The 13161-nt window shown below is 37.3% G+C and overlaps 1 protein-coding gene across 3 annotated transcripts in view; it reads right to left on the reverse strand.

Annotated features, from left to right (window-relative positions):
- Nucleotides 1-1044: 1044 nt before the first annotated feature.
- PLA2G12B (phospholipase A2 group XIIB) overlaps nt 1045-13161 on the reverse strand; it is a 34950-nt gene continuing 22833 nt past the window's right edge. For 2 of the 3 annotated variants that reach the window (XM_039235219.1, XM_039235217.1), the window contains exons 3-4: nt 12107-12272; nt 1045-1495 (exon numbers count right to left, since the gene is read on the reverse strand). In XM_039235219.1, coding sequence (XP_039091150.1) covers nt 1374-1495; nt 12107-12272 — 288 coding nt within the window. In that variant the 3' untranslated portion in view covers nt 1045-1373. The remainder of the gene's footprint in view (nt 1496-12106; nt 12273-13161) is intronic. The other variant, XM_039235218.1, reaches the window with a different exon arrangement.

Genomic DNA, 13161 nt, shown 5'->3' on the forward strand with positions numbered 1-13161 from the left:
GTAGGTAGGTGCTTAATACATTTTATTGAAGCAAATATTATAAATCACAGAGATAAATTTTGTATGCAGCGAAATCCAATTTCCTAATATGCAAATTATGTTTATGGCTTTACATAAGATCAGGAAACAGTTTTTCTTCTTTTTCTTTTTTGAAATGGCTCTAATCAACAATTCTTAATGGAACCAGTAAAATTAAAAAGAAGCAAAAGAACAGAATGACCTAGATTAGGAATTGGCCAACTTTTCCTGTCAAGAGCCAAATGGTAAACATTTCAGGCTTTCTGGCTATACAGTCATCACAACTATTCAGCTCTGAGCTTGTAGCACAGGAGTGGCCATAAACAAATGAGAACGTGGTTGTGTTCCAATAAAACTACTCAGAAGCGGTGTTAGACCTGATTTGGCCCATGAGTTTCATTTGCTGATCCCCGACCTTAGCGGACCTCAGCCCTCCCAGTGCATCAGAATCAGGTGGGGAGCATTCATAAAACATAGGGAGATACCACCCCCAGGGAGTTTTTGCTTCTTAATGCTCCTTTCGTGATTCTAATCTGCAGTCAGTATTGAGAATCAGAGTTTAGTGACTGACCATTTGTGTCCCCTCAGATTTCAGGGACTTCTCCTAGCTATCTTCAGTGGCAATTTTACTAAGTGCTTCTCAGATCTTAACATGACACTAATACCACTTAGTAACTGGGAATATCAACAGGAATAATTCGCTGAAGGAAAAAACGGAACCTCAGAGACCTAACTCCATCCGACCTCCATCTCCACTAGTGTTCACCAAGTAAGTCTCTGACCTTGACCCCCTGTTCTTCTCTCTCCAGCACCAGTGGGAATGACTGCTATCATCCGTGGAACTTACCAGGTTGGGCTCTGTTCTCTTCTAAGTGAAATGGAAGCACATTGGTGATAATGGAATTCATTCATCTCTTTTCATATTTTCTAAAAAGAATACTTTATTAAGTGTGAGATGCTTACTGGCAACTGAAACATGAATCAGAGGAAAGTCTTTGCCTCCCAAATGGTTGGATGCTGCAAAATTTCACTTACAAATATAATTACCAAGTCTGAGAATCCCAATATTTTAGTCTTTATTTTAGTCTTTAAACTAAGAACTGAATTGCCAGGCAAATATGTCTTGGTTGGGGAGACCATTGGTAAAGTGAAGAAGAGTCTTCAAATCACTCCATGTCTTTTTTGCAGTTCTCCCAAAGGATGGGATTCACTTTTCAACTGTAGAACAATGTTTCCTTTCTCTTGCTTTGTGTTATCCAAACTTTTGGAAGCAAGGATGAGACACATCTGCCACACTACATCTCTGAGACTGACAGCTGTGGCGTCACTCAGAACCAGAATGGGATACCTCTTTCTCATAACTCTTCTTTCTCCTCTTCTGCACAGATGCAGGCTGCCCTTTGGCTATTCATAAAAGGTCGGCAGCCCAAGGTCCATACGGTATTGAACACAGTATCAGCCAGAGAATCACAGGCTACTTGAAAAAGATGAAGAAGAAAAAAAGAAAAGAAAAGAAAAAAATGAAGAGAAACAAAAGGTTAATATATAAGACTACCCCAAGTAGTTTGAGTAATTTTAAAAACCAGTGTAATTCCAAGGATGACATGATACCCAGAGGAAAACAAAAGCAGTAATCCAAATACATAATTAAAAAGAAAGAATATACATTTAAGAGAAATTTCATAAGCTTCCCTCCAATCTAGTTAAGCAGAATATACTTTGAGGTGCCCTTCTTTTATGGACTTCTAGGTCAAAATCATGGTTAGCAATCAGAATCTCCCATATCACTATGCATACTCCCTGGAAAATCTACTATTTTTGCAGAAAACTCCTTCAGATAACTCTACTATGTTTCTCATAGTTTTCTATGTTCAAATATGGGATAAATAACAATTCACTCATTGATAAAACATGTGTGTTGGTCAGCCATTCTCTTAGGCATCAGGGATGCAATGACCAAAGAGAGCCCAACTCAAGTACTCACAGTTTGGACAAAGAGGTGGACAGGATGAACAGGTAAACTAATGGTTACACTATACTATGATGGAAGTAATATCATGGTGGCATGAGGACCCACAAAAAAAGTCTATCCCTTTAGGGGTAAAGATTATTATGAAAGGAATCTCAGAACACCTTCCATTAGAATTCTGATAAGGATTGTATTGAATCTGTAGATTGTTTTGGGAAGTATGGCCATTTTCAATGCACAGGTCTTTCCCCTCCTTGGTCAAATTAATTCCTAGGTACTTTATTCTTTATGATACAATTATAAATGATAATTTTTCTTAAATTCTCTTTTTGATATTTCTTCATTAGTATATAGAAATGAAATTTATTTTTGCATATTGACTTTGTATCCTGTGACTTTACTGAATTTATTAGTTCTTTTTTTTTCTTAAATAGTTTATTGTCAAGTTGGTTTCCATATAACACCCAGTGCTCATCCCAACAAGTGCCCTCCTCCGTGCCCCTCACTCCCCTTCCCCTTTCCCCTACCCCCAGCAGCCCTCAGTTTGTTCACAGCATTCAAGAGTCTCTCATGGTTTGCCTCCCTCCCTCTCCCCAACTATTTTTCTTCTTCTTCTCCCCCATGGTTCTCCATTAAGTTCCTCCTAATACACCTATACGTGCAAACATATGGTATCTGTCCTTCTCTGCCTGACTTATTTCGTTCAGCATAACACCCTCAAGTTCCATCCATGTTGCTGCAAATGGCATGATTTCATTCTTTCTCAATGCCATGTAGTATTCCATTGTATAGATAAACCACATCTTCTTGATCCATTCGTCAGTTGATGGACACTTAGGCTCTTTCCATGTTTTGGCTATTGTTGAGAGTGCTTCTATGAAAAATGGGGAACCTGTGCACCTGTGCCCCTTGGGTATCCCTTGGGTAAATTCCTAGCAGTGCTATTGCTGGGTCATAGGGGAGTTCTATTGTTAATTTTTTGAGGAACCTCCACACTGTTTTCCAGAGGGGCTGCACCAGTTTACATTCCCACCAACAGTGTAGGAGGGTACCCGTTTCTCCACAGCCTCACCAGCATCTATAGTCTCCTGGTTTGTTCCTTTTAGCCACTCTGAGTGGCATGAGGTGGTATCTCAGTGTGGTTTTGATCTGCATTTCCCTGATAATGGGGGACACTAAGCATCGTTTCATGTGTCTGTTGGCCATCTGGATGTCTTCTTTGGAGAAGTGTCTGTTCATGTCTTCTGCCCATTTCTTCACTAGATTATTTGTCTTTCAGGTATGGAGCTTGGTTAGTTCCTTATAGATTTTGGATACTAGCCCTTTATCTGATATGTCATTTGCAACTATCTTTTCCCATTCCATTGGTTGCCTATTAGTTTTATTGATTGTTTCTCTTGCCATGCAGAAGCTTTTTATCTTGATGAGGTCCCAGTAGTTCATTTTTGTTCTTTGATACCCTTGCCTTTTGGGATGTGTCAAGTAAGAAATTATATCCTTGTCATGTTCCTGATTTCAGGGGGAAAGCTCTCAGTTTTTCCTCATTGATGATGATGTTAGCTGAGGGCTTCTCATAGATGGCTTTTATGATGTTTAAGTAAGTTCCTTCTATCCCAACTTTCTCTAGGGTCTTTATTAAGAAGATGCTGTATCTTGTCAAATGCTTTTTGTACATCTATCGACGGGATCATATGGTTTTTATCTTTTCTTTTGTTAATGTGATGTATCACATTGATTGATTTGTGAATATTGAACCAGCCCTGTAACCCAGGAATGAATCCACTTGATCATGGTGGATAATTCTTTTTATGTGCTGTTGGATTCGACTTGCAAGTATCTTGTTGATTTTTGCCTTAGTATTCATCAAGGATATTGGCCTGTAGTCTCTTTTTTTGTTGGGTCTCTGTCTGGCTTGGGAATCAAAGTGATGCTGGCTTCATGGAATGAGTTCAGAAATTTTCCTTCCATTTATATATTTTTTGAATAGCTTGAGAAGAATGGGTATTAACTCTGTGTTAAATGTCTGGTAGAATTCCCCATGGAAGCCATCTGGCCCATGGCTCTTATTTGTTCAGAGATTTTTGATAACTGATTCAATTTCTTCACTAGTTTTGGATCTGTTCAGATTTTCTATCTCTTCCCATCTAAATTTTGGTAGTGAGTGTGTGTTTAGGAATTTGTACATTTCTTCTAAGTTGTCCAATTTGTTGGCATATAATTTTTCACAGTATTCCCTGCTAATTGCTTGTGTTTCAGAGGGATCTGTTGTAATAAGTCCATTTTCATTCATTATTTTGTCTATTTGGGTTCTCTCCCTTTTCTTTTTGAGAGGCTTGTCTAGAGGTTTGTCAGTTTTGTTTATTTTTTTTTAAAAAAACAGCTCTTGGTTTCATTGATCTGTTCAACTGTTTTTTTGGATTCTGTATTGTTTATTTCTGCGCTGATTTTTATTCTTTCTCTTCTCCTTTGGGGTTTGGGGTGCTCTTGTTGCTCTCCTTCTAGTTCCTTTAGGTGCACTGTTAGATTTTGTACTTGCGCTTTTTCTAATTTCTTGAAATAGCCAGGAGTGCAATGTACTTTCCTCTTAGCTGCCTCTTAACTGCCTTTGCCACATCCCATAGAGTTTGAATTGTTATATTTTCATTTTCATTTGTTTCCATGTATTTTGAAATTTTTCTCTAATTGCTTGATTGGCCCATTCTGTCTTTAGTAGGGTATTTTTTAACCTCCATATTTTTGGAGGTTTTCCAGACTTCATCCTGTGGTTCATTTCAAGTTTCATAGCATTGTGATCTGAAGGCGTGCATGGAATGATCTCAATTCTTTTATATTTATTGAGGGCTGCTTTATGACCCAGTATGTGATGTATCTTGGGGAATGTGCCATGCACACTTGAGAAGAAAGTGAATTCCATGGCCTCAGGATGTAGAGTTCTAAATATATCTGTCAAATCCATCTGGTCCAATGTGTCATTTAAATCTATTGTTTCTTTAGTGATTTTCTGTCTAGTTGACCTATCCATTGCTGTAAGTGGAGTATTAAAGTCCCCTGCTATTAGCACATTCTTATCCATAAGATTGTTTCTGTTTGTAAGTAATTGTTTTATGTATTCGGGTGCTTCCGTATTCGGTGCGTAGACATTTATAATTGCTGGCTCTTCTGATGGATAGACCCTGTAATTATTCTATAATGCCGTTCTTCATCCCTTGTTACTGCCTTTACTTTAAGGTCCAGTTTGTCTGATGTAAGTATAGCTACTGCAGCTTTCTTTTGATTTCCAGTAGCATGATATATATTTCTCCATCCCCTCACTTTCAATCTGAAAGTGTCCTCAGTTCTAAAATGAGACTCTTGTAGACAGCAAATAGATGCATTTTGGTTTTTTTATCCATTCTGCTACCCTATGGCTTTTGATTGGAGCGTTTAGTCCATTTACGTTCAGTGTTATTATTGAAAAATATGGGTTTAGAGTCATTGTGTTCTTTGTAGGATTCATGCTTGTGATGGTGTCTCTGGTACCTTGTGTTCCTTGCAACATTTCCCTCATAGAGTCCCCCTCAGGATTTCTTGTGGGGCTGGTTTAGTGGTGACTAATTCTTTCAATTTTTGTTTATTGGGGAAGACTTTTATCTCTCCTTTTCTTCTGAATGACAGGCTTGCTGGATAGAGGATTCTTGGCTGCATAATTTTTCTGTTCATCACATTGAAGATTTCCTGCCATTCTTTTCTGGCCTGCAAAGTTTCAGTAGACAGGTCTGTAACTAACCTGATAGGTTTCCCTTTGTATGTTAGGGCCCTTTTATCCTAACATACATGAAAGCATGTATTTCATGCTTTCATACATGCTTTCATGTATGTTAGGATAAAACATGCTTTCATGTATGTTAGGATAAAAGCATATGAGAATGCTTTCAGAATTCTCTCTTTGTCCTTATATTTTGCCAGTTTCACTATGATATGTCATTCAGAAGATCGATTCAAGTTACGTCTGTGGGGAGTTCTCTGTGCCTCTTGGATTTCAATGTCTGTTTCCCTCCCCAGATTGGAGAAGTTCTCTGCTATAATTTGTTCAAGGACTCCTTCAGCGCCTTTTCCTCTTTCTTCTTCTTCTGAAATTCCTATGATACGGATATTGTTCCATTTGATTGTATCACTCAGCTCTCGAACTCTCCTTTTGTGTTTATCTCTCTTTTTCTTGGCTTCCTCCTTTTCTATAATTGTGTCTTCTATTTCACCTATTCTCCTTTCTGTCTCTTCAATCCATGCATTGGACACCTCCATTTTATTATGCATCTCATTTATACCAGTTTTTAATTCATCACACCTATTTTTAAGCTCTATAGTCTTTGTAGCAGTAGTTTCTCTGATGTCTTCTCTGTCTTTTTCAAGCCTAGTGATTAATTTTATGACTATTATTCTAAATTCTTGTTCAGTTATTTGCTTATCGACCTGGAGAGCAGAGGAGTAGTTTCTCCTGGCGTCGCCTGGGACCAGGCATCCAGATCAAAGTCAGGTTATAAGGTTGTTTTCTCAGTGGACTCTGTCTCCTTTTCCTCCCAAACTCCTGTAATCTGTAAGGGTTCCTATGGCTTCAGGCCTTCTCCATTTGAGAGATGGGGGCGAATGAAATTTATGGAGCTTCATACTTCTTCACCATCTTGCCTCCTCTGAATTTATTAGTTCTAATAAGGTTTGTGTGTGTGTGTGTGTGTGTGTGTGTGGAGACTTCAGGGTTTCCATATGATATCATATCATTTGTCAATAGTGATAGTTTTACATCTTTTTTTTTTTTTAGATATTTTTATTTATTTCTAGGAGAGAGAGACAGCGTGAGCAGGGGAGGGTCAGAGAGAGAGGGAGACACAGACTCCTAAATAGGCTCCAGGCTCTGAGCTGGCAGTCAGCACAGAGCCCGATGCGGGGCTCGAACCCGCGAACCGCGAGATCATGACCTAAGCGAAAGTCGGACGCTTAACCGACTAAGCCACCCAGGCGCCATAGTTTTACATCTTTGATTCCAATTTGGATGTCTTTTATTTCTTCTTTTTGCCTAATTGCTCTGGCTAGAACTTCCAATACTATGTTAAATAAAAGTGGTGAAAGTGGGCCTCCTTGTCGTGGTCCTCACCTTAGAGAAAAAGCTTTCAGTTTTTCTCCATTGAGTATGATGTTAGCTGTGGGCTTGTCATGTATGACCTCTATTGTGTTGAGGTGTGTTCCCTTTATACCTACTGTGCTGAGAGGTATTTTCACAAATGAATGTTGAATTTTGTTAAATGCTTTTTATGCATCTGTTGAGATGATCACTTAATATTTATCCTTCATTTCATTAATGTGCTTTATCACATTGTCTGATTTGCTGATACCATTCTTGCATCCCTTGAATAAATCCCACTTGATCATGATGTATGATCCTTTTAATATTATCGAATTAAGTTTGCTAATATTCTATTGAGGGTTTTTGCATCTATGTTCATCAGGAATTTACCTGTAATTTTTTTTCTTGTGATGTCCTTGTCTAGTTTTGGTATCAGAGTAATGCTGGCCTCATAAAGTAAGTTTGGAAGTGTTGCCTCCTCTTCAATATTTTGGAAGAGTTTGAGGATCAGTATTAATTCTTCCTTAAATGTTAAAGCCATTTGAATGGATGATTAATTCTTCTTGAAATGTTGAAGCCACTTAGAAAGTCCATCTTGGGGTGCCTGGGTAGCTCAGTCAGTTAAGCATCCAACTCTTGAATTCAGTTCAGTTCATGGTCTCATGGTTGTGAGATCAAGCCCTGCATCAGGCTCTGTGCTGAGCTTGGAGCCTGCTTGGAATTATTCTCTCTCTCTCTCTCTCTCTCTCTCTCTCTCCTTCCTCTTTCTCCCCCTCTCCCCTGCTTGCACTCTCTTGCCAAAAAAAAGTTGAAATATAAAAGTCTATCTTCCTCTGGACTTTCACTTGGGAGATTTTTCATTGCTGATTCAATCAACTTATTAATAATCAGTCTGTTCAGATTCTATTTTTCATTTTTCATTATTCATTCTCAGTAGGTTGGATTTTACTAGGAATTTATCCATTTCTCCTCAGATGTCCAATTTATTGGTATATAATTATTCATGGTAGTCTCTTGTGACCCTTTGTATTTCTGTGGTATCAGTTATAATGTCTCCTCTTCTATTTCTGAATTTATTTATTTGAGTCCTCTCTTGTTTTTAGTGAGTCTAGCTACAGGTTTGTCTATTTTGTTCATCTTTTTTTTAAAAAGCTCCTAGGGGCACCTGGGTGGCTTAGTCGGTTAAGCGTCTGACTTTTGCTTAGGTCATGATCTCGCGGTTCGTGGGTTCGGGCCCCACATCAGGCTCTGTGCTGACTGCCAGCTCAGAGCCTGGAGCCTCTTTCAGTCTGTGACTCCCTCTCTCTCTGACCCTCCCCTGTTCATGCTGTCTCTCTCTCTCTCCTAGAAATAAATAAAACATTAAAAACAAAAAAGCTCCTAGTTTCATTTATCGTTTCTACTGTTATTTTAGTCTTAATTTCACTTATTTCTGTTTCTGATCTTTGTTATTCCCTTACTTCTACTAACTTTGGGCTCCTATGCTTTTCTTTTCTTTGAGGTTTAAAGTTAGGTTGTGTATTCGAGATCTTTTTTCCCCTTGAAGTAGGCATTTACTGCTATGAATTTCCCTCGTAGAACTGCTTTTGCTGCATATCATAAGTTTAGGTATGTTGTATTTCCATTTTCATTTGTCTCAATATTTCTTTATTGATCTTTTGATTTATTCTTTGACCCATTGGTTGTCTAGTACCATTTATTTATTTGCTCTTGACATTGCTCTCACCACTTCTATTCAATATTGTACTGGATGTTTTAGACAGGACAAATGGCAAGAGAAATATGTAAAAAGCATCCAAATTGGAAAGGGAGATGATATGTAGATGGTATTATCTTGTGTATAGAAAAGCCTAAGGAATTCACTAAAGTCTATTAAAATTAATAAGTGATTAATTATAATTCAGCAAGGTTGCAGGATAATAGATCAATATACAAAATCAGTTGTATTTCCGTATATTGAAATACAATGAGTAATCTGAAAATAAAATTAAGAAACCAATTTTATTTATAATAACAGCAAAGTGAATAAATACTTATGAATAACTTAAACAAAAGAAGTGTAAGACTTGGGCTCTGAAAAATATAAGACATCGTTGAAAGAAATTGAAGAAGATTCAAATAAATGGAAAGACATTCATGTTCATTGATAAGGAAACATAATTTTGTTAGATGGTAATATGCCTCAAATTGATCTCCAGATTTAACAAAAACATATCAAAATTCCAACTGCCATTTCTCGCAGAAATTGGCAAGCTGAACCTAAAATTCATAAGGAAATTCAAAGGACCTAGAATATCCAAAATAATCTTGAGAAAGAAGAACAAAGTTGAAGATTTCTTCTTGATTTCAAAGTTTACTGCAAAACCATAACAATAAAGACAGTGTGGCACTGGCATAGATCAATGGAATAGAATTGAAAATCTAGAAATAAACACTGCATTTTTGTTCAACTGATTTTTTATAAGGGTGCCAAAACAGTTGAATGTGAGAAAGATGTCTTTCAACAATATGCAGGAACATTTGTGTATCCACATACAAAAGAATGAAGTTGGATCTCTTTCTTACATCATACACAAAAATTACATAAAAGTGGATCATAGACCTAAATGTATGAACTAAAACAAAGCTCTTAGAAAAAAACATAGTAGCATATCTTTGTGACCTTAGGTAAAGCAACGCCTTCTTACATATGACACAAAAGTATAAGCAACAAAAGGGACAAAATAGATAAGTTGGACTTTATTGAAATGTAAAACTTCTGCTTTGCAAATAATGTCATCAAGAAAGTGAAAAAAAAACTCCACAAAAGGAGAGAAAATATTAGTGAAGCATATATCTGATAAAGGACTTGTATATATGGAATACACAAATATATTGTGTATATTGCGTATTAAAGTATAAAGAATACTTACAATTCAACAATAAAAAGACAAGTAACCCAATTTAAAAAGAAGCAAAGGATCTGATTAGACATTTCTCATAAGCAGATATTTAATGGCCAACCAGCACATAAGCATATGCTCAACATTATTAGCAATCAGAGAAATGCAAATCAAAACCATGGTTGATAGCATTTCACACTCTCTAAGATCTATAATCAAAAAGACAGATTATAACAAGGGTTGATAAGGAAGTAGAGAAATTGGAACCTTAATACATTGCTAGTGGGAATGTTAAAGGGTGCAGCTATTTTGGAAAACAGTTTGTCGTAAAATTACCATATAATCCAGAATTCCTCTCCTAGGTATATACCCAAGAGAAATGAAAAGATATGTCTCCACAAAAACCTATATATCAATGTTCATACCAGAATTATTCATAAGAGCCAAAGGTAGATATAACCCAAACGTCCTTCATTTGATGAATGGCTAAAGAAAATACATTATGTCCATATAATGAATGGACTATAAATTACCAATAAAAAGGAATGAAATATGATACATGCTACAACATAGATAAACCTTGCTAAGTTAAAGATGCCAGTCACAGAAGACCACATGTTTTATGATTCCATCTATACAAAATGTCCAGAATAGGCAAATCAATAGAGGTAGAAAGCAGATTCATGGTTGCCAAGGGCCAGCAAGGGATTCACTCCATCCAAAGATGGAGTGGAGTGGGATTGTTCATGGGTATGGGGATTTTTTTCAGTGTGGTGAAAATGTTCTAAATTGACTGTGGGGCTCATTGCATAGCTTTGTGAACATATTTTAAAAGCAGTTAAATGGTTGAACTGTATAGTATGTGAATTACATATCAATAAAGCTATTCCAACAAAAACAAAAAATGATCAGAGTACTCCAAGGGGAGGGAACCACAGAGGCAGAAAAATATGGTCCATCAACCCAAGTAGTTTGGAATGGCAGATGTCAGGAGAAAAATCAGAAATAAGCCAGATAATGCTGGAGAGGTAAGGTAGGGCTGGATCAGAAGAGGCTATGTATGTAATACTAAGGAGTCTGGATTTATTCCTAAGGAAGAAGACCCAATTGAAGGGCTTACATAGACAGTAGTAATGACTGGATTCATATAGTACAAAAATATATCTTGTCCCTACGGGTAAAATACACGGGATGGGACCCAGAGATAAGATTAACTTGCAGTAACCAGGCAAGTGTTACATCAAAGAGATATTTAGGAGAAAAAATCAATAGGACATTGCTTAGAGGAAGTAACTTGACCTGACCCTAGATTAGCAGCAGACACTTATTCACCTTGTATAGGTACAGATAGAGTGATACTCCCTTTTACAGGGCTCAATTAATTATTCATATTTTGAAGCCTTCACACATTCACTTTAGGACTACACTCTAGACATTGATCTATGAAAATGATCCAAGATTCCTTCTACTGCTGACTTTCTCGGTGGCGTGAGGCCAATCTCTTATAAGCTTAAATTTCAAACCTTGTCATCTAAAAATATATAATGTGAATACCTGAATGTAATGTTCTGGCTTCAGAAACTAAAGGATTAAAGCTTTTCCTAAGATGAATTAGGAAAAGGAAATTACACAATCAGCGTTAGAAACTGAGTAGCAAAGCAGTTGTTTAAAAATAATTATCCTCAAGAATATTGAGAGCTTTAAAGAAAAATGATAGATTAAAAAAAATTCTTTCCCCAACTGAAAACAAAATAAAGAAAAAAGGGCTTAAAACAAACCAAGTGGTCCTATGCAGAAAAATTCCTGATTTGGAAAATTATTTAATAGTGGAATGAATAACCAAAGCCAGTTGGCCAACTCTTTCTCCAGTCTTAAAGGATAGATTTTTGTATCTCTGGAAAGGCTTTGGTGTGGCCCTGTCCATCAGAAGTGGTGCCAGCAGCTCCTGGGCAGGACAGCAAGAACTTTAGTGAAGGAATGCCCAGAATCTTCCTTCGCCCTTCTTACATTCGTCACAGTGTTCTATAAAGTTCAGTGAGCTCTAATGGTCTCTTTGCGTAAAGGGGCTCTGGATATATTTCTGTATGAAAACAAGAACAAAACTCCCTGCTCACTAGTAGATTCCCTAAAGGTACCTACCTTCCACGTTGGAGACAAAGCCCAGACTCCGCTTCAGGTCAGAGCAGATAGAGTGGAGACACCATCGGAATTTTGCATCACAGCGATACTTGTTGGCACCACAAGTGTCGTAACAGACATCCAGCTGGTTGCAGCACTTAGTCATTGCCGGAATGCCCAAGTCCATCTGGGGAAAAGTGAGGAAGAAAATGCCACGTTTAGACCAAGGACCTTAGGCAACCTTGCCCACCTTGTTATTAACAGACCAGTTCTCAAGTTCCTGTTACACTTCAGATCAGTTTGAGAGAATGCATAAGGTTGGCAGCTACAGGATGTTAAGTTTCGATCATGGTTTGGTTATTAGTTTATTAATGCTGAATAGTCCATTTTCTTCTTTTTGTTTTAGATATAGTATTTTTCAAATTCACAGGCCACTACAGTGATGGAAATAAACATCAGAAGGTTAGTGACGAGGGCAGAGCTGCAGGACTTCCAAATTCAACTAAACCTATATTATGTGAGATTTTATTTGAGCAAAGGATTCAAAGGCTCAGAAGTATACAATGAAGCAACAGAAAGAGAAATCAGGAAACTGATCCCATTCACAACTGCACAAAAAACCATAAAATACCTCGGAATAAACCTAACCAAGGATACAAGAGATCTGTATGATGAAAACTATAGAAAACTTAAGAAGGAAATTGAAGAAGACACAAAGAAATGGAAAAACATTCCATGCTCATGGATAGGAAGAATAAATATAGTTAAGATGTCATTACTACCCAAAGCTATCTACATATTCGATGCAATTCCAATCAAAATTGCACCAGCATACTTCTCAAAAGTAGAACAAACTATCCTCAAATTTGTATGGAACCACAAAAGACCCTGAATAGCCAAAGTAATACTGAAAAATAAAACCAAAACGGGAGGTATCACCATCCCAGACTTTAGCCTCTACTACAAAGCTGTCATCATCAAGACAGTATGGTATTGGCACAAAAACAGACACATAGACCAATGGAACAGAATTGAGAACTCAGAAGTGGACCCAAAAGTATACAGCCAACTGATCT

This window comes from Hyaena hyaena, unplaced genomic scaffold (assembly GCF_003009895.1).
Source record: "Hyaena hyaena isolate Hyena2069 unplaced genomic scaffold, ASM300989v1 scaffold_97, whole genome shotgun sequence".
NCBI classification, from domain to species: Eukaryota; Metazoa; Chordata; class Mammalia; order Carnivora; family Hyaenidae; genus Hyaena; species Hyaena hyaena.